Source organism: Trichosurus vulpecula, chromosome 7 (assembly GCF_011100635.1).
Source record: "Trichosurus vulpecula isolate mTriVul1 chromosome 7, mTriVul1.pri, whole genome shotgun sequence".
NCBI lineage: Eukaryota > Metazoa > Chordata > Mammalia > Diprotodontia > Phalangeridae > Trichosurus > Trichosurus vulpecula.
Window position 1 is genome coordinate 250,197,219 of NC_050579.1, and position 21,717 is coordinate 250,218,935.

Consider the following 21,717-nt stretch of genomic DNA (forward strand, 5'->3'; position numbering starts at 1 on the left):
AATAAGACAGGATGACCAAGTGAGAATACAGATTAAGAATGGCATTAGACATACATTTGTCAGGAGAATTCTTCTGTCTTTGGCGGGAAACAACTATGAGAATTCAACTTTACCAGTAACTTGTCTCAAGTAAATCATTAAGACAAAAATATTTACCGGGTATCTATTATTTGTACAGAGTAAAGAGACATAAAAATGGGGCCTACCAGAGGTGGAGCCAAGATGGTGAAGTAGAGAAGTACTCAGCAAATTCCCCTCCAAACAACTTAAAAATAATGCCTAAAATTGAATATTGGAGTGGCAGAACCAACAAAAGATCGAGTGAAACAATTTTTCCAGCCCAAGACAACTTGGGAGATCAGCAGGAAAGGTCTGTCTCACCAGAGTGGGGGTCAAACCTAGAGCACAGCACAGACTACACAATGCATACCAAGCCAAGGCATGGGCCTTGGAGGCAGCTGCATTGGTGGAAGTTTTGGGAGTTTTAAGCCCACAGAAAGAGGGGGAGGAGGTGGTTGGACGACAGGTCAGAAGAAGATCTCAGGGGACCCTCTGCTGGTAGTTTCAGGACCTGTTCCATTATCTAAGCACAGTTCCAGATCACAGTCCCAGGGCCAGAAGGAAAGAAAAGTATTTGCAGCCACAGGGGAGCAGGGGGCCTGGTTGTGGTTCTGGGGTGGAGAAGAATGCTTGTGGTTGCCCACAGGGGAACAAGAACCCAAGTCTCAATTCAAAGAAGGAGGAGAACATTAGAAATTGCGACAGCAAGGGACCTGGTCACAGTCTTAGGCACAGAAGGAGTGTTAGCACTGGTGGCTACAAGGGAATAACATCCCTTCCTGGGTAAAGAACAGAGCACAGGGCAAGAGAACAGTGACCTCACCTCTCCTTAGGTCAATCCACCTTGGAAACACCAAAAACCTACAAACTCCTAGACCTAGTTCTGAAAACAGCAGCAAGAAAGGCCTAAAACTTAGGGCATTGACCTGTGTAACCTAGAAGAAGAGCCTAACTTTAACATAAAAGTTAAAAGTCAAGAAATAAGCTGGAAAAATGAGCAAAAAGAAAAACAAAAGAACCTGACCATAACAAGTCACTACAGTTACAGAGAAGATCAAGACATAAGATACAAACCCAGAATAAGACAATGATGTAAATTGGATACAAGCCCAAAAAGAATTCCTGGAAGAGCTCAAAAAGTATTTAAAAAATTGAAAAAGAGAAGATGGCGGCTGGTAAGCACGGACTAGAGTGAGCTCCGTACCCGAGTCCCTCCAAAAACCTATAAAAATGGCTCTGAACCAATTCTAGAACGGCAGAACCCACAGAACAGCAGAGGGAAGCAGGGCTCCAGCCCAGGACAGCCCGGATAGTCTATGGGTGAGCTCTATTCCACACGGAGCTGGGAGCTGGGAGCTGGGAGCTGGGAACGGAGTGGAGCAGAGCCCAGCCTGAGCGGCGTGGACGATCCAGTCCAGAAGCCGGGCGGAGGGGGCCCTAGCGCCCTGAACACGTGAGCAGTTACCAGACCCCTCGACCCACAAACACCAAAGACTGCGGAGAAGGTTAGTGGGAAAAGCTGCGGGAGTGGAAGGAGTTCGCGGTTCGGCTTCCAGCCCCGGGGGCAGCGGAGGTGGGGCAGCTACAGCTGTTGTTACTTCCGGCTCCAGGCCCACCTGGTGGGGGGAATTAAGTGGCGGATCACAGCAGGGGTGCACAGCCTGCCGAAGGTCTGAGCCCAGTCTGGACTGGGGGTCCTTGGGGAAGGAGGAGTGCGGCTCTGACAGAGCTGGCACCTCCCCCCCAAACGTAGAACATAGAACTCTGTAATCTACAAGCAGTCATACACCACTGAAAAACTCAAGGGTCAAGTTAGTTGGTTGGGAATATGGCCAGGGCGAAAACGCGCCCAGATTCAGTCTCAGACTTTGGATTCTTTCTTTGGTGACAGAAGACCAAAACATACAGCCTAAAGAAGACAGCAAAGTCATAGAGCCTACAACCAAAGCCTCCAAGAAAAACATGAACTGGCCCCAGACCATAGAAGAACTCAAAAAGGATTTGGAAAAGCAAGTTAGAGAAGTAGAGGAAAAATTGGGAAGAGAAATAAGAAGGATGCGAGAAAACCATGAAAAACAAGTCAATGACTTGCTAAAGGAGACCCAAAAAAATACTGAAAAATACACTGAAGAAATCAACACCTTACAAAATAGACTAACTCAAATGGCAAAAGAGCTCCAAAAAGCCAATGAGGAGAAGAATGCCTTGAAAGGCAGAATTAGCCAAATGCAAAAGGAGGGCCAAAAGACCACTGAAGAAAATACTACTTTAAAAATTAGATTGGAGCAAGTGGAAGCTAGTGACTTTATGAGAAATCAGGATATTATAAAACAGAACCAGAGGAATGAAAAAATGGAAGACAATGTGAAATATCTCCTTGGAAAAACCACTGACCTGGAAAATAGATCCAGGAGAGATAATTTAAAAATTCTTGGACTACCTGAAAGCCATGATCAAAAAAAGAGCCTAGATACCATCTTTCAGGAAATTATCAAGGAGAACTGCCCTGATATTCTAGAGCCACAGGGCAAAATAGAAATTGAAAGAATCCATCGATCGCCTCCGCAAATAGATCAAAAAAAAAAATCTCCTAGGAATATTGTTGCCAAATTCCAGAGCTCCCAGATCAAGGAGAAAATACTGCAAGCAGCCAGAAAGAAACAATTTGAGTATTGTGGAAACCCAATCAGAATAACCCAAGATCTGGCAGCTTCTACATTAAGAGATCGAAGGGCTTGGAATGCGATATTCCGGAGGTCAATGGAGCTAGGATTAAAACCTAGAATCACCTACCCAGCAAAACTAAGTATCATGTTCCAAGGCAAAATATGGACTTTCAATAAAATGGAGGACTTTCAAGCTTTCTCAGTGAAAAGACCAGAACTGAATAGAAAATTTGACTTTCAAACACAAGAATCAAGAGAAGCATGAAAAGGTAATCAAGAAACGGAAATTGCAAGGGACTTACTAAAGTTGAACTGTTTTGTTTACATTCCTACATGGAAAGATGATGAGTATGATTCATGAGACCTCAGTATTAGGGTAGTTGAAGGGAATATGCATATATATATGTTTATGTATATATATAAGTGAATGTGTATGTATGCATGTATCTATGTGTATATGTATGTATGTGTATGTATGTGTATATATATATATATGTAAAAGAGAGAGAGCAGACACAGGGTGAGTTGAGGATGAAGGGAAGATAGCTAAAAGAAATAAAATGAAATTAAGGGATGAGAGAGTAACTTACTGAGAGGGGGAGATAGGGAGAGATAGAATGGGGTGGATTATCTCCCATAAAGGTGGCAAGAGGAAGCAGTTCTAGGAGAGGAGGGGAGTGGGCAGGTGAGGGGGGAATGAGTGAACCTTGCTCTCATCAGATTTGGCCTGAGGGGGAATACCATACATACTCAGTTGGGTATCTTACCCCACAGGAAAGAAGAGGGAGGAAGATAAAAAAAAAAAATAAAAGGTGGGGGGATGATGGAGTGGAGGGCAGATGGGGGTGGAGGTAATCAAAACAAACACTCTGGAAAGGGGACAGGGTCAAGGAAGAAAATTCAATAAAGCGGGATGGGTTGGGAAGGAGCAAAATGTAGTTAGCCTTTCACAACATGAATATTGTGGAAGGGTTATACATAATAATACATGTGTGGCCTAGGTTGAATTGCTCAACTTCTTAGGGAGGGTGGGTGGGAAGGGAAGAGGGAAGGGAATTTGGAACTCAAAGTTTTAAAATCAGATGTTCAAAAAGAAAAAAACTTTTTGTATGCAACTAAAAAATAAGATACACAGGCAATGGGGCGTAGAAATTTATCTTGCCCTACAAGAAAGGAAGGGAAAAGGGGATGAGAGGGGAGGGGGGTGATAGAGGGGAGGGCTGACTGGGGAACAGGGCAACCAGAATATATGCCATCTTGGAGTGGGGGGGAGGGCAGAAATGGGGAGAAAATTTGTAATCCAAACTGTTGTGAAAATCAATGCTGAAAACCAAATATGTTAAATAAATAAATTGCATTAAAAAAAAATGAGCTAGAGAAGGAAGCGGCAAACCAACCTTTGTCAAGAAAACTCCAAATGGGGTCACAAGGAGTCAGACATGACTGAGATGACTGTACAACGAATGGATCAAATTACAATTTGCTTAATGTCCTGAGGATACCCTGACACTTCTAGACCAGCGAGTATAGACAAGGGTTAAAAAACCAAAGTAAAAGAAGATTGAGGGGAAATTGTCGACAGTTTAAGTTAAATAATGAGACAATTTTTTCATAGACTTTTTAGAATCCATCTGTTTAAGTTTTTACATTCTCTCAGGGCAGACGTTCCCCTTTGGGATCAAAAGATTTTGGCAGCTGGCACTTGATTAGCTTGAAAGAATCCCTTGTCCTGATTCTTCCCTGTGTGGGAGAAAGAAAGCCTGAGGCAAACTGGAGAGAAAGTCTGTTCCCACCTCCCTGTGGAGCTGGTGCTGGGTCACAATACTGACCCCCAGCACCTGAAAAGAAAGTCTCTGCGAGGAATTAAAGTGGTGGATGAAGGCCTAGTACTCTTCAAGGAGCATGGTCAAGTTTCCTTAAACCCCCAAACAGGTCTTTCCCTATGGGGACTTGTTGTTCTTCAATTGGATGATTGCCAAAAAGGAAAACACACGATGCAGAATTTATGTCCAGAAACATTTAATTTGGATATAACTTTCCTTCAAAATTATTCCTGTTTGTTAACACCTTAAAGTTTCCAAAATGCTTTCTTTAAAACAATGAATTGAGGGAGTTTTATATTAAAAAAAAAAATTGAAAAAGAGAGGTAGAGGAAAATTTGGGAAAAGCAATGAGGGTGATGCAAGAAAATTATGGAGAGTCGACAGTCTGGTAAAAAAGGCACAAAAATACTGAAGAAAACAACACTTTAAAATATAGAACTGGCCAAATGGTAAAAGAGGCACAAAAATCCACTGATGAGAAGAATGCCTTAAAATTCAGAACTGGCCAAATGGTAAGAGAAATACAAAAATTTACTGAAGAAAAGAACTACTCAAGAACAAGTGGCCAAAAGAAAAAAGAGGTACAAAAAGTTCACTGAAGAAGAAAATTCCTTAAAAAGTAAAATTGGACAAGTAGAGGATAATGACTCCCTGAAAATCCAAGAGACAACAAAATCAAAAGAATGAAAAAAATAGAAGAAAATGTGAAATATTTCATTAGAAAACACTTGAAAGCCATGATCATAAAAAAAGCCTAGACATTACCTTTCAAGAAATTACCAAGGAAAACTGCCCTGATATCCTAGAACCAAAGGATAAAATAGAAAGTGGAAGAATCCACTGATCGCCTCCTGAAAGAGATCCCAAAATGAAAACTCCCAGGAATATTACAGCCAAATTCCAGAGCTCCTAGGTAAAGAAGAAAATATTGCAAGCATCCAGAGAGAAACAATTCAAATACTGTGGAACCACAGTCAGGATAGCACAAGATTTAGCAGCTTTCATATTAAATGATCAGAGGACTCAGAATATGATAAGAAGCTAGGATTATAACCAAGAATAACCCACCGAGCAAAACTTAATATAACCCTTCAGGGGAAAAATGGGCATTAAATGAAATAGAAGACTTTCCTAGTGAATGGGTATGTCACAAATGGAGAGTATACTTGCTCAGACAAATGCAACACTTTTTATGTTTTTGATAAAAAGACTTAAGCTGAATCCAACTTGCAAAGCCAATAATCAAAAGAAACATAAAAAGATAAATATGAAGGAGAAATCATAAGAAAATCAATAAGGTTAAACTGCTTATATTCCCATATGGGAAGATGATATATGTAACTTCTAGGAACTTTATCATTATTAGGGCAGTTAGAAACAGGTTACATAGACAGAGGGCATGAGAGTGAGTCAATTATGTTGGGATGATCTCCAAAAAAGAAAAAAAAATGAAGGTATGAGAAAGGGGGAAGAGAGAGAAAGATCAGGCAAAATTATCTCACATAAGAGAGGCACGAAAAGAAGAGGTTTTACAATGGAGGGAAAGATGAAGGGAAGGATGGAGAGCAATGCTTGAACCTTACTCTCATCAGAATTGGTTCAAATGGAGAATAACACACACATTCAGTTGGGTATAGAAATTCATTTTACCCTACACGGAAGCAGTAAGGGAAGAGGATAAAAGAAGGGGAAGGGGGTTTATTGAAGGAAGGGCAAATTAAGGGAGGTAGTAATCAGAAGCAGAAAAAAAATTTTGAGGAGGGACAAGGTAAAAAAAAGGAGAAGATAAAACAGGGGTTAAAAAGGATGAAGGGAAATACAGTTAATGAACATAATTTTGAAAGTAAAAGGGAAGGACTCACCCATAAAACAGAAGCAGCAGAATGGATTAAAAATCAGAATCCAACAATATGCTGCTTCCAAGAAACACATTTGTAATACATAAAATCACAGAGAGTAAAAACAAGGGGCTGGAGCAGAATCTATTATGCGTCATTATTATCTCAGACAAAGAAAAAGCAAAAATAAACCCATTTAAAAGAGTAAGCATGGAAATTATATTTTGCTAAAAGGTACTGTAGTAAATGAAGTAATATCAATACCAAATATATATATGCATGAAATTGCAGAGCATCCAAATTCTCAAAAGAAAAATGAATTACAGAAGGAAACAGATAGTAAAACTATACCTACTGGTGGACCTCAACTTTCCCCTCTCAGATCTAAATAAATCTAACCATAAAATAAACAAGAAAGAAGTTAAATAGATAAACAGAATTTTAGAAAAGTTAGATATGATAGACCCCTGGAGAAAACTGAATGGGAATAAAAAAGAGTATAGCTTTTTCTCAGCTGGACATGGCAACCTTCACAAAAGCTGACCACGTATTAGGGCATAAAACCTTCACAATCAAATGCAGAAAAGCAAAAATAGTAAATGCATCTTTTTCAGACCATAATGCAATGAAAATCCAATAAAAGGCCAAGGAAACATAGATTAAAGAACTAAATAATCTAATCCCAAAGAATGAGTGGTCCAAAGAACAAATCATAGCAACAAATATAGCAAAACCAAAATAATAAAAATGACAATTCTACCTAAATTAATTTACTTATTCAGTGTCACACCAATCAAACTACCAAAAATTATTTTATAGAGCTCGAAAAATAGTAACAAAATTCATCTGGAAGAACAAAAAGTCAAGAACATAGAATCAATGAAAAAATGTGAAAGATGGTATACCAGTACCAAGTAGCAGCACCAGACCTCAAACTGTATTACAAAGCAGTAATCATCAAAACAATCTGGCACTGGCTAAGAAATAGAGTAGTGGTTCAGTGGAACAGATTAAGTACACAATATACAAGAGTAAATGACCATAGTAATCTAGTGTTTCAAAAACCCAAACATCTAAGATTTTAGGACAAGAACTCACTACTTGACAAAAATTGCTGAAAACTAGAGAGCAGTTTGGCAGAAACAAGATGTAGACAAAAATCTCACACTGTATACTGATACATGGTCAAAATGGGTATGTGACTTAGATATAAAAGGTGGTATCACAAGCAAAGTAGAGGAGCATGGAATATTTTACCTGTCAGATTTATGGATAATGGAAGAATTTAAATGACCAAACAAGAGAAAGAGAACATAACAGGATGTAAAATGGACAATTTTGATTACATCAAATTAAAGTTTTTGTGCAAAGAAAATCAATGTAGCCAAGATTAGAAGTAAAGCAGGATACTGGGGAAAATTTTTACACGAAGTTTCTCTGACAAAGTCCTCATTTCCCAAATATATAGAGAAACGAGATAAATTTATAAGAATACAAATCATTCCCCAATTGACAAATGGTCAAAGGATATGAACAGGCAGTTTTCGGAAGAGGAAATCAAAGCTATTTATAGTCATATGAAAAAATGTTCTAAATCACTCTTGATTAGAGAAATGAAAATTAAAATAATGTTAAGACACCACCTCGCACCTACCAGGTTGGCTAATATGACGGAAAAGGAAAATGACACATGTTGGATGGGATGTGGAAAATAGGGACACTAATGCACTGTTGGTGAAGCTGTGAACTGAACCAACCATTCCAGAGAACAATTTGGAACTGTGGCCAAAGGGCTGTAAAACACCACTATAACCACTACTAGGCCTATATCCCAAAGAGATCAAAGAAAAGGGAAAAAAATTTATATGCACAAAAACATTTGTAGCAGCTCTTTTTGTGGTGTCAAAGAATTGAAAATTGAGGGGGATGCCCATTAACTGGGGTATACAGCTGAACAGTTGTGGTATACAATTGTGATGAATACTGGTGTGCTATAAGAAATGACAAGCACGATGCTTTTTGAAAAACCTGGGAAGACTGACATGAAGTGACACAAAGTGAAATGTGTAAAATTAGGAAAACATTGCACACAGTAACAGCAATATTGCAAAATGATCAACTGTGACTGACTTAGCTATTCTCAGCAATACAAAGATCTATGAGAATTCCAAAGGACTTTTGAGGGAAAATGCTATCCACCTCCAGATAAAGAACTGATGGAGTCTGAATGCAGTTTCTTTATTTTTCTTGGGTTTTTTGTCTACAATTTCTTTTGCAATATGGCTAACATGGAAATGTTTTTCATGACTACCAAAAAAAAATGGTACCTACCCTTAAGAAAGTTAAAAATTTTATGAAGGTTTATAGTTCTCAAACTTAACCAAAACTAACAACTTGTTAAGTTGTAAAGGAAAAAATGATCCAAAAATCTCAGTTCCCAGAATTTCTCTCTCTTAGCACTAGAGATTAATTACCTGCTGCTTGTTTTGAAGGTTTCTTGGGATCTGTAACTTCATAAATTGACTCAAATATTGACAGAAGTTCAATGACAGCTTTTTCCACATGTCTACTCTTGTGGTTCAATATGTCAGCCCATTCCTTTGTGTAATTCTATCAAACAATGATTATTTACATATACATGTTAATGTGATATACCTGTTACAAAAGTAATAAATTATATTTCTTTTTTAATACTGATAACAGTTAACATTTATATAGCCTTTATTTTTATAATTTACTTCCAATTTACAGAGTTGCAATTATCTCTATTGGAGAAAAATGGAGCGAGAGGAGTGGCACTTTCATACTGTCAGACCAGTAAAAATTTTATGGTCAAAGATGTATTTGCTGAAGCCTCTTCTAGAAGTTCTCTGATTCTCAAAGGAAGAAAAAGGAAAAGCTCTAAGTCCCAAAGTCCTTGACCTTTGTCAGCTTTACTCATCACACACAGAGGTTCATGATCATATCAACACACATGAACAGAAAAAAAATTGCAAAGAAAATGAAGAGGAAATTAAAGAGACAATAAGATATTAAGACAATAATAAGACAATAAGATAGAAAGAAAAAATGACAAAATGGCTCATCAAAAGGGGGATGATAAGGGAAAATAAACGAAACACAGACAAGAAGCAGTAGATAATTAAAAGAAATGCAAAAAGAAGGGCAGGAAAGAATGAGACATAGTCATATTATTATCCAATCCAATCCCACAAACATTTGTGAAGGGCAAGGCATTGTGCTAGGCACTAGAGATACAAAGATAAAGCAGCTCCAGCCAATTCCACACCCAAAATTTATACTGCAAATTTATATCTTAACTTTCAAGGTTACATTCAAGTAACACTTTTTAACAATGTGATAAGTAAGTATGATACCTACCTCATTGAGAGTTAACATATCTTCTACTTTGGCTGCACCATGTTCTGGCAGAGAAATGAATAATGTTTTTGCTATTTCTTTTAGAACTGCATCAATATGCATTTCACACAAGTCATTGACCTACAAAAAGAGGGAGGGACCTCATTAATAAAGCACTTTTTTTTAGTACTGGCCATGTGTTGTTGCTTTTTTAAGGTTCAGATTATAAATTTGAAACTAGAACGCTTACGTGTGTCTGTCTCTACTCACAGGCAATGCATTATAGTATATCACGAAAGGAGCTATAAAGTAGAGTGAAAAACACAACTACATTTAACGCCACTCTATGATTACCATGCTAGAAATGAGGGTGTGACCTATGGTCATTCTATTTTTCAAACCTTGTCTCTTGCTATTATCCATTCCTAATAAAAGCCTCACCTGTGTTCTCTTTAGATATTTATTGCTTATATATTCATACTCCAAAACTGCAGTATTGAATAAGGCCATAATGAGATTTCACTAGTATAATTTCAGTAACATCGGATCATATTTCACAGAATTTTGAGCAGGAAGAAACCCTTAGAGGTAATCTAGTCAATCAACCTAATTTTACATGTAAAGAAACAGGACCAAAGAACTGAAATGATTTAACCTCCAACTGCACAAGTAGCAGTGTATGAAAGGAAAATGTGACCTAGGGAATAGAGAAATCTTAGAATCAAGATACCTGGGCCTCTGATACATACTGGCTGTGGGGCCATGGGAAGTTATGTAAATTTCTCAGTGCCCCCTGGACAGCACTCTGAGACCAATAATGTACAGATGGGAAGGGAAAGAGAGAGGGAAAGGGAAAGGTGTCAGGCTCTGTGCTAAGCACTTAACAAATATTATCCAATTTGATCCTCATAACAACCTTGAGAGGTTGGTGATACTACTATCCCCATTTTACAATTGAGAAAACTGAGGCAAATAGAGGTTAAGTGATTTTCTCAAGGTAACACAGCTAGTGTCTAAGACAAATTTGACCTGAGATATTCTTAATTTCAGTTCCAGTTCTTTAGAGTCGAGTTCCTGATTCATACCAAAGAGGGGGAATTTCTATTCTAGGCGTTCCCCACACTGATGAAATCAGAGATATGGATTTTAAATATAATGCGCATCTGGTGTTCTTTCCACTAAATTCAATATTAAGGCATTTTAAAGCACTGTCACACATCCCTACACATTTTTAACAACTTGTTTCCAGTGCCTCTAAGACTAAAAACAATTGAGATAGGCTTGCTTCATGGAGGAGCCGGAATTTTTCAAGGTACATGGAGGGGCAACTAGGTGGTGCTGTGGATACAGTGCCAGGCCTGGTGTGAGTACAAATTTGGCCTCAGCCACTGACTGTGACCCTGAGCAAGCCACTTAACTCCATATGCTTCAGTTTCCTCATCTATAAAATGAGCTGGAGAAGGAAATGGCAAACCATCATCCCTGTATCTTTGCCAAGAAAATCCTAAGTGGGGTCACAAAGAGTCAGACACAACTGAAACAATCGAGTACCAACAATAACAAATCAAAGTGGAGGGAGGGATTGGTGAGTTGGGCATTGTTTCCGACACAATATAGTCTGAGAGAAGACTTGGTGATGGCTACAACAACAAATATTTATTAAGTACCTGTTAAGTACTATACTGTACAAATGCAGTTAGAGATGAAAAAAATACATAATCAATAAAAGAAATAATAATTGTTAGACAGTATGTTTGTACAAATCTTACATCTTATACATAATACATCCATACATGGTTTCTTCTTTCTCTTAATTTTGAAGAAATGATAAAAATAAAACCTAAATCCTACAAATACTCAGCACAACAGTAAATAAAATGTATGGAAAATATAATTTTTAATTTAGTGAGATTCACTTTCAGATAGAAGTCTTACCCTTTAAGCAGACAATGAATTTATAAAATATTAATCATATCCTAAATAAAATACAAATATTAATGTTTTTATTTGTATAACATCAGGAACATACCTTTTTTAAAAGTTGATTAAACATATTCATTACTGAATCAACTTCTTGAAAGAAACTGTCTAGTGTTAGAGATGACCATGTTAATATCGTTAATCCCTGTCTCAACACAGATTCTACCTATAAAGATTAAAAATAAAACATTCCATTAGTAATATATCTGTATTTATAGAAAACACTATATTGTCTTTATTTGTGAAATAAAATGTCTTCCATTTTACTGAGGGTCACTTTTTGGTACTTGCTGGTTATTTCTCACTACTCTCTTTAACTGATTATTGTGCATATATGTGTATATATAGATATAAGTATATATCTAAATATATATGTTGGATTTTTAAAGTTCCATGGTATTTAGGACAGTACACATAATTATTTTATACATTGTAAAGCACTACAAATGGGCTAGGAGGGAATGTTTTCCATAGGGCTCTTAAAAGTTTTTCCTCAGTGCAAATATAGATTCTCTGAAATAAAGATATAACACTGAACTGCTGCCAACAGTTAAAGGAGACTTATTTGTGTTAGTATACTTTCAGCATAACCAACCTTTTTCACTTTGGGTGCCATCAAATTAACAAACACAGTAGGTACTTCCTGGCACAGATCATCATAATACTGTAGAAGACCCTATTAAGAGTTAAAATAGCAAATTGTATATCAATTTATTAAATTTTATTTCGATTTTCTCTACAAATATTTTATATTTCTTGTAAAAACCTAATAAGAATACAAAAGTTCTCACAAATCAGTTCTTACTAATGAGTCTATGTTAAGCTTCTGTGGAGAGTAACTACAATTCCAACTAGCTTGCTTAGTCTTCTGCCTGATCGCTTGGAAGGTTGTTTGATTTTTACATAAATTATACGGATTCAATCTCAAGAAGTAATATCTGCCAGGGACCTAATTACAACCAAGATGGTATGTGACAGTGAATCAACCAGAGAAAAGTAACCGATTCAATATAACTTGAAAAGATGGTCCCTGGTGTTGTAGTTGGGAGCATGACAAAACAGCTGATGACAGCTATCCAGCTTGAATGGTTGGATATGGCTCCTGGGGAAGATTTATAGAAAAACTGTAATAATAACAACTGATATCTTCAGGAGAAGATAAAGCAATGGAAAGTATTGCTATGTCTACCATTTGATAGACTTTTAGGAGGCAGTGTTTTGTAAAAAGCATTGGATTCAGAAGACCTGGGTTCAGGTCCTTTCTATCCTCTTATTAGCTCTGTGAGCATATAGTGTCTCCAGGCTTCAGTTTCTTCATTTGTAACATGGGGGCAATGGCTCTGTCCCTCACAGTCCCTTATGACAAAAGCATCTTATAAGATATAAAGTGCCATATTAATGCAAGCCATATATAACTTATAGTAGCAAAGCAATCCATGCTATGGAGCCCATGCATAGACACAAGGCAGGCACAACGTGAGGAGGAAGATAAGGTAATGAGAATTTGTCAAGTGCCTACTCTGTTCCAGGCAGTGTACTAACGAATTTAAAAATATTATCTCATTTGATGTTCACCACTATCTTAGGAGGTAGGTGTTATATTACCTCTGAGGCATATGAAGGTTAAGTGACTTGCCCAGGGTCACACAGCTAATAAGTGTCTTGAGCCCCAATTTGAGTTCAGGTCTTCCTGACTCCAGGCCTAGTATTCATTGTTCCACCTAGCAGCCTCAAAGGTAGAGAAAAATAAGGCAAGAGCAGCAAAAGTAACTGGATTTTTAGGTATGTGCCAATATCTTAACAAAACATAGAATTTAAAATAAAAAGTATTTTAAGAGTCATCTAGTCTTATTTCATGGATGAGCAAACTGAGGATCAGATTAAGTAAATGATCAATATCAGCAAACAAACAGAAGAGCCAGAATTTAAACCCACATGCAATCCGTGTCCCTATCATAAAATTCCCCTAACTGGTGACATCACACCAGATTAAATTCTACAATATTTACACATCACTCCTATAAATTCTATTTTTATTCTTGTTAAAGTACAGATCCTGGTTAGCTAGGTGATGCAGTGGATAAAGCACCACCAGCCCGGGAGTCAGGAAGACCTGAGTTCAAATTCAGCCTTAAGCACTTACTAGCTCTGTGACCCTGGGCAAGTCACTTAATCCTATTTTCCTCAGTTCTTCATCTGTAAAATGAGCTGAAGAAAATGGCAAACCACTCTGGTATCTCTGTGAAGAAAATCCCAAATGGGATCACAGGGTGTTGGACATGACTGAGACAACTCAAGAACACCAAAGATTATACACACCTCTTTTGCAATTGTGAGAAGCGTGCTCACTCTAGAAAGAACAATACTCTTTGTGAAGCCAGGAAAGTTCTCATTTTACATTGCTAGTGAATCAGTACCTCCCAAATGGAGAGTACACTTGCTCAGACAAATGCAACACTTTTTATGTTGCTCCCAATTCAAATTTCCCTCCCTTGCTCTCCATTGGCTAGATGCAACCTCCTGAACTGCCCACTTCATGCCCCTCCTCAAACAGCTCATTAAGCATGCCTACAAGCTTCCAATCTTTTACCTGATCATAAGCCTGGTTCTGCTAGGTCACAGCTCTGACTAGAACCAGTCATTTCTGACTTACATTCTGTAATGTAAAGCTGGAAGTACTTTTAATCCTGTGGAAACAGAATTCCTTCTTTTGTTTCCCACACAATTGTTGTAATCAGAGCACATGCGTGTGCGTGCGCGCGCGTGCGCACACACACACACACACACACATATTATTAGTATTGATACTGGCCTTAAAAGACACTCTCTACTATTAATCTCCAGCATCTTCTCAGAAGCCTTGGTCAACTACTCTTTAAGGAAACACAAAATATTCAGCCAAAACTGCCAGGCCTTAAAATACATCCTTTGAGCTTACAGAAATTTCCATCAGCACTGCTAAGTCATGAAGCACCATAGCTACCCCCGAGGTTTGCCCCCTTAGCCCAAGCAGCTCCTAGTCGAAGAGATCCAGTGGTAAATGATAAATGGTTCTAGCTCATTCTTTAAATAAGCATCAGGGAGTCTTGGGTTTCAATAGCATCTACTCCAGAGATACCAAGAATGCACTAGAACTTTAGGAAGAAAGAAAATGGAGCAGAAAAATGAGCCCAAAGTCCTGGCAACAGACCTTTCTGACCCCAATTAAAAATTTTTATAATTCTTCACATTTAAAATGGCTGTTGGTATGATTTTATCAAACATTAAAGAGCTGTATCGTAACAATCATATTTAGTCGGGGGCGGAGCCAAGATGCCAGCTGGTAAGCAGGGAATAGTGTGAGCTCCGTACCGAAACCCTCCAAAAACTTATAAAAAATGGCTCTGAACCAATTCTAGAATGGCAGAACCCACAAAACAGCACAGGAAAGCAGGGCTCCAGCACAGGACAGCCTGGATGGTCTCTGGGTGAGGTCTATCCCACACGGAGCTCGGAGCTGGGAGCTGGGAGCTGGGAACGGAGTGGAGCAGAGCCCAGCCTGAGCGGCGTGGACCATCCAGACCAGAAGCCGGGCGGAGGGGGCCCTAGCGCCCTGATTCAGTGAGCTGCGGCAGTTACGAGACTTCTCAACCCACAAACACCAAAGACTGCGGAGAAAGTTAGTGGGAATAGCTGCGGGAGTGGAAGGAGTTCGTGGTTCGGCTTCCAGCTCCGGGGTCAGCGGAGGTGGGGCAGCTACAGCTGTTGTTACTTCCAGCTCCAGGCCCACCTGGTGGGAGGAATTAAGTGGCGGATCAGAGCAGGGGTGCACAGCCTGCCGAAGATCTAAGCCCAGTTCGGGTTGGGGGTTCTTGGGGAAGGAGCAGTGCTGGTGTGGCAGAGCTGGCACCTCCCCCCCAAACGTGGAACATAGAACTCTGTAATCTACAAGCAGTCATACCCCACTGAAAAACTCAAGGGTCAAGTTAGTTGGTCGGGAATATGGCCAGGCAGCGAAAACGCACCCAGATTCACTCTCAGACTTTGCATTCTTTCTTTGCTGACAAAGAAGACCAAAACATACAGATGGAAGAAATTAATAAAGTCACAGAGCCTACAACAGAAACCTCCAAGAAAAACATGAACTGGTCCCAGGCCATGGAAGAGCTCAAAAAGGAGTTGGAAAAGCAAGTTAGAGAAGTAGAGGAAAAATTGGGAAGAGAAATGAGAAGGATGCGAGAAAACCATGAAAAACAAGTCAATGACTTGCTAAAAGGAGACCCAAAAAAATACTGAAAAATACACTAAAGAAAACAACACCTTAAAAAACAGACTAAATCAAATGGCAAAAGAGCTCCAAAAAGCCAATGAGGAGAAGAATGCCTTGAAAGGCAGAAATAGCCAAATGGAAAAGGAGGTCCAAAAGACCACTGAAGAAAATACTACCTTAAAAATTAGATTGGAGCAAGTGGAAGCTAGTGACTTTATGAGAAATCAGGATATTATAAAACAGAACCAAAGGAATGAAAAAATGGAAGACAATGTGAAATATCTCCTTGGAAAAACCACTGACCTGGAAAATAGATCCAGGAGAGATAATTTAAAAATTCTTGGACTACCTGAAAGCCATGATCAAAAAAAGAGCCTAGATACCATCTTTCAAGAAATTATCAAGGAGAATTGCCCTGATATTCTAGAGCCAGAGGGCAAAATAGAAATTGAAAGAATCCATCGATCGCCTCCTCAAATAGATCCCAAAAAGAAATCTCCTAGGAATATTGTCGCCAAATTCCAGAGCTCCCAGATCAAGGAGAAAATATTGCAAGCAGCCAGAAAGAAACAATTTGAGTATTGTGGAAACACAATCAGAATAACCAAAGATCTGGCAGCTTCTACATTAAGAGATCAAAGGGCTTGGAATGCGATATTCCGGAGGTCAATGGAGCTAGGACTAAAACCTAGAATCACCTACCCAGCAAAACTGAGTATCATGTTCCAAGGCAAAATATGGATTTTCAATAAAATAGAGGACTTTCAAGCTTTCTCAGTGAAAAGACCAGAACTGAATAGAAAATTTGACTTTCAAACACAAGAATCAAGAGAAGCATGAAAAGTTAATCAAGAAACGGATATTGTAAGGGACTTACTAAAGTTGAACTGTTTTGTTTACATTCCTACATGGAAAGATGATGTGTATGATTCATGAGACCTCAGTATTAGGGTAGTTGAAGGGAATATGCATATATATATATATATGTATATGTATATATATAAGTGAATGTGTATGTATGTATGTATCTATGTGTATATGTATGCATGTGTATGTATGTATATATATGTGTGTGTGTTGATATATATATATATATATATATATATATATATATATATATATATATATATATATATATATATATATATATGTAAAAGAGAGAGAGCAGACACAGGGGGAGTTGAAGATGAAGGGAAGATATCTAAAAATAAAATGAAATTAAGGGATGAGAGAGCAACATACTGAGAGAGGGAGATAGGGAGAGATAGAATGGGGTGGATTATCTCGCATAAAGGTGGCAAGAGGAAGCATTTCTGTGGGAGGAGGGGAGAGGGCAGGTGAGGGGGGAATGAGTGAACCTTGCTCTCATCAGATTTGGCCTGAGAAGGGAATACCATACATACTCAGTTGGGTATCTTACCCCACAGGAAAGAAGAGGGAGGAAGATAAAAAAAATAAAAGGGTGGGGATGATGGAGTGGAGGGCAGATGGGGGTGGAGGTAATCAAAACAAACACTTTGGAAAGGGGACAGGGTCAAGGGAGAAAATTCAATAAAGCGGGATGGGTTGCGAAGGAGCAAAATGTAGTTAGCCTTTCAGAACATGAGTATTGTGGAAGGGTTATACATAATGATACATGTGTGGCCTAGGTTGAAGTGCTCGACTTCTTAGGGAGGGTGGGTGGGAAGGGAAGAGGGGAGAGAATTTGGAACTCAAAGTTTTAAAAACAGATGTTCAAAAACAAAAAAAAAAGTTTTTGCATGCAATTAAAAAATAAGATACACAGGCAATGGGGCGTAGAAATTTATCTTGCCCTACAAGAAAGGAAAGGAAAAGGGGATGAGAGGGGAGGGGGGTGATAGAGGGGAGGGCTGACTGGGGAACAGGGCAACCAGAATATATGCCATCTTGGAGTGGGGGGGAGGGTAGAAATGGAGAGAAAATTTGTAATTCAAACTGTTGTGAAAATCAATGCTGAAAACCAAATATGTTAAATAAATAAATTTAAATTAAAAAAACAATCATATTTAGTCGAATCAGAATACGAAATTTAATATTCTTCAAAAAATGTTTATGATGCATAGCATTTGTTTTTCTATGGCAACCCTCAAAGGTAGCCTATTAAGGTGAGGAAAGGCTACAATTTGCCTTGGTGGAAGAAGTACCAACAAATCATGACTTCCTGAAGTATTGTTTTTTCCATGATTCCCAACTTTTATTTTTTACTTTTGAAAGTTAATTTGTATTTCTGACTTCACTTTTTTTCCTTTGGCAATGGGCACATGAGTCTGTCATCGTGACAGGGTTTCCAACATTCACTTCTAGCTTTGTTCCTTCCCTCCTCCAGTGTTTTTACTGATTTCTTGAAGACTTCTCAGAGTAATTTGTATTGTCTGGCCCCAGTCACTTGAGGAGATAAAGGGAATGGGGATCACAATGAGGAACTTTCCCTACTTCTTTGTTAATAGCTCATATATTAGTCTTCCCTGCATTCTTTGCTACCTTGAATAAACCTTGTCTCATCTATGTTTTTTTTTTTTTTTGGTGGGGGAAGGCAGGGCAATTGGGGTTAAGTGACAGCTAGTAAGTGTCAAGTGTCCCAGGCCAGATTTGAACTCAGGTCCTCCTGACTCCAGGGCTGGTGCTCTACTCACTGCCCCACCTCGCTGCCCCTCCTCTATGTTTAATGGCTCTGTTAGCCTGAGTACTTGCAAGAAGGCTGAATGCTGCCTGTTGGGAAGCAAAATAAATTAGATTGCCAAGAGAAAACTTCAGGAAGGTGGTGAACAAGCCAAGGAGATCATTATTGGGATGCCCTCTAGATTGTATATGGATGCCCATCATTTCAAAGTCGTGGCTTATCAGTGCCTCCCAGTGTGCAAACACATGTGTATGTATGTGACTTTTTAAAGTTTGCTCTGCTAATCACAGAACCAGGAAAACTTTTTGAATTTTTGTGAACAGAGGCTAAGCAAGCTGCTGTTTGATTTTACTTTTTTCCCTGACAAATATTTCTTTATATAAAGTCCCACCTTCCAAGATTTTGATCACTTTTCTTCCAGAATAAGTTACCCAAATAGCATTCCAGAATTGTGCCCACGTATAATTTTCAAAGGAAGGAAGAGACTATGTTAAAAATTAAATTTTAACATATCTGACTTCAACTTGCTTAAGTTTATGGTTTTTTTTTGGAAATTGTGCCTTAAGATTTGAAAATCGTGACTTTGTTTTTTCTGCCATGCATGAATTTAGCTTAACAAAATTTGATTTTTTTCTATTTTCACTAAAGATTTCTCTGTCTGCTTCTCTTTTTCTGGCAACCATCTTTCTTATTTTTGTTCTGTTGCTGTGAATTTCATTACTCCACCTTTTCCACAATACCTACCATATTTCCCCATGTATAAGATGCACCCTTTTTCGAAAAATTTGGGGTCTAAAAACTGGGTGTGTCTTATACAGTGGTTGTAGACTTTTTTACTTGCATTTCCCACTTTTTCCGAGCTTGTTTTTGCACTCATTGTTGTAGATTTTTTTACTTGCATTTCCCACTTTTTCCGAGCTTGTTTTTGCACTCATTGTTGTAGATTTTTTTACTTGCATTTCCAGCTTTTTCGTGCTTGGTGTCTTTGTTACCACATTTGTTACCAGTATATTAGGTTATGTTTTGCCACGTTCTGCCCAGAAATGGCCCAGAAAAGATTTTCATACAGTGCTGAATTCAAGTTAAAAGTGATCCAGTTTGCAAAAGTGAATGGAAGTCATGCTGCTGAATGTAAGTTTGGTCCTCCTCCAACTGAGAAAACAATCTGAGACTGCCTACAGGAAGAAGAAACCCTACTGAAAACGCCAGAGCAGAAGACCAAGAGAGGCAAGTCAGCAAAATGGCCTGATTTAGAGAGGGAATTGAAGATATGGATTGAACAGCAAAGGGCAATTGGAATTCCTGTGTCCACAAAGAAGGTTCAACATGAGGCAAGAAGAATTGCTGATGAAAAAGAAGTTACTGATTTCAAAGGAGGGCACAGTTGGTGCTTCAGGTTCATGAAACGGAATGGACCAAGCATGTGTACATGCACCAGACTCGCCCAAAAGATGCCTGAAAGCTATGAGCAGATGAATAAAACTTGAGTTCAATAACTTTATGTAATATATTTTTTTCAAATTTCGGGGCCCAAAATTAAGGTGCATCTTATACATGGGGATATACGGTAACACTTCCATCACAGTATGTAAAAACCATTTTCCTATGAATTGAAGATTTGTGCCTTTTAGGGAAAAAGTTGATCTTTCTCATATATAAAGGGATATTTTGAAAGCCCTTCCATTATTTGTTTCATTGGCAGTTTCACCCTCCAAAATTCTTTATCTGATCTCTGTCTCACTTTTTCTTCCTTTTTTCTTCCCCAACCTCTAACCGAATTTTATTCTTTCCTATTTATTACCAAGTTTTTCCACATGGCCAATAGCCAATTTGACCATAAAAAGGCAAAAGGCAACATAATTTTCTCTTTGCGTATAAAGTGAATATAGATATAACAGATAAAAAATAGTTTGAGAGCATAGCTCATTAAGCTACATCCAACACAAAGCATCTTGCTTTAAAAGAAAAATATCTCCTTCAAAAACTGAGTAAAGATAATTTCTACATTACCTGTAAATATAGTTTATTTGATTTCAACTTAGCTTCCAGTTTTAGCAGTTTTTTTGCTGGGTCTGGTACTTCCAGTTTCATCTTTATCATGCATTTAGTTTCTCGAACAATTTCTAAAATTTTGGGATCAAAATTGACCAACAATTTCCCAGTTTCTGGATGCCGTACAAGAAGTGTAGCTTGTAAAGCTGCAAATAAATTAAGATTTGTGTTAATTGTTCTACCTAGTCTTAATTTTAGCCTTACAAGCTGTTCACCCTGCCATGCATGACAGAAAACACTCAGCTCCAGGTAGAGAATTTAGGCCTGGAAGCCTATTTAATCCCAGCAACACTTTTTCTTTTTTTTTTCTTTTTTTTTCCAGCAGAGCAGGGAAGACTTTTATGAGACATATTATTAAGTGTCAAAATGGAACTGATTCTTTATGATGTCAACTCTCTGGGAAAAAAAAAACCAAGATGTTTGCCAGACTAATGTAATATGAAGAACTAACATACTCCCACAAAAGGGTTTGGTATATCTTCTTAATTCAGCATAAGTATATTTCTCTAAAGAGGTTTATGTGAACAATACGTCCAACTGTAGGTCACAGAATAAGTTTCAAAATCAATAAGAAATGTTGAGTGTCAAAAATGTTCTATATACCTAGACTGTAAACTTCTAAAAGGTATGAACTGTGTATATTGCTTAACAGACTGTATATATAAGAACATTTTTAATGGCCATTATGTAGAAAACAGAACTGGCTATTCTAAAAATGGTCAGTGAAAACACACAGAACTGTACGGGAAACTGGTATGAATTAAGTACTATTACAATGAAGACCCCTGCAATGAAATCTTAAAATAAACTAAGTGTTTATCAAGACCCAAATTTATTATTTATTTGTTTTATACAATAGCCAATGCCATAATATTTCAATAACCTGAAATCATTTGGACACTCCTTAAAAAGTTAGCCGACCTTTACTATTCTCATGAAAAATAAGTAAGACTGGGGAAGCTTGGACACATCTTTGACAAAAGCAGTGAGGTAAGTCACAAAAACAATTTAGCTCCACATTAACAGACTGAATGGAATTTTTGAAATA

The 21,717-nt window shown here is 38.1% G+C and overlaps 1 protein-coding gene across 1 annotated transcript in view; it reads right to left on the minus strand.

Annotated features, from left to right (window-relative positions):
* The window catches only part of DNAH8 (dynein axonemal heavy chain 8), a 504,073-nt gene that overhangs the window by 386,333 nt on the left and 96,023 nt on the right, over positions 1-21,717 (minus strand). Inside the window, exons 17-21 of the mRNA XM_036768363.1 lie at positions 20,628-20,815; positions 12,323-12,403; positions 11,777-11,893; positions 9,769-9,888; positions 8,862-8,997 (exon numbers count right to left, since the gene is read on the minus strand). Coding sequence (XP_036624258.1) covers positions 8,862-8,997; positions 9,769-9,888; positions 11,777-11,893; positions 12,323-12,403; positions 20,628-20,815 — 642 coding nt within the window. The remainder of the gene's footprint in view (positions 1-8,861; positions 8,998-9,768; positions 9,889-11,776; positions 11,894-12,322; positions 12,404-20,627; positions 20,816-21,717) is intronic.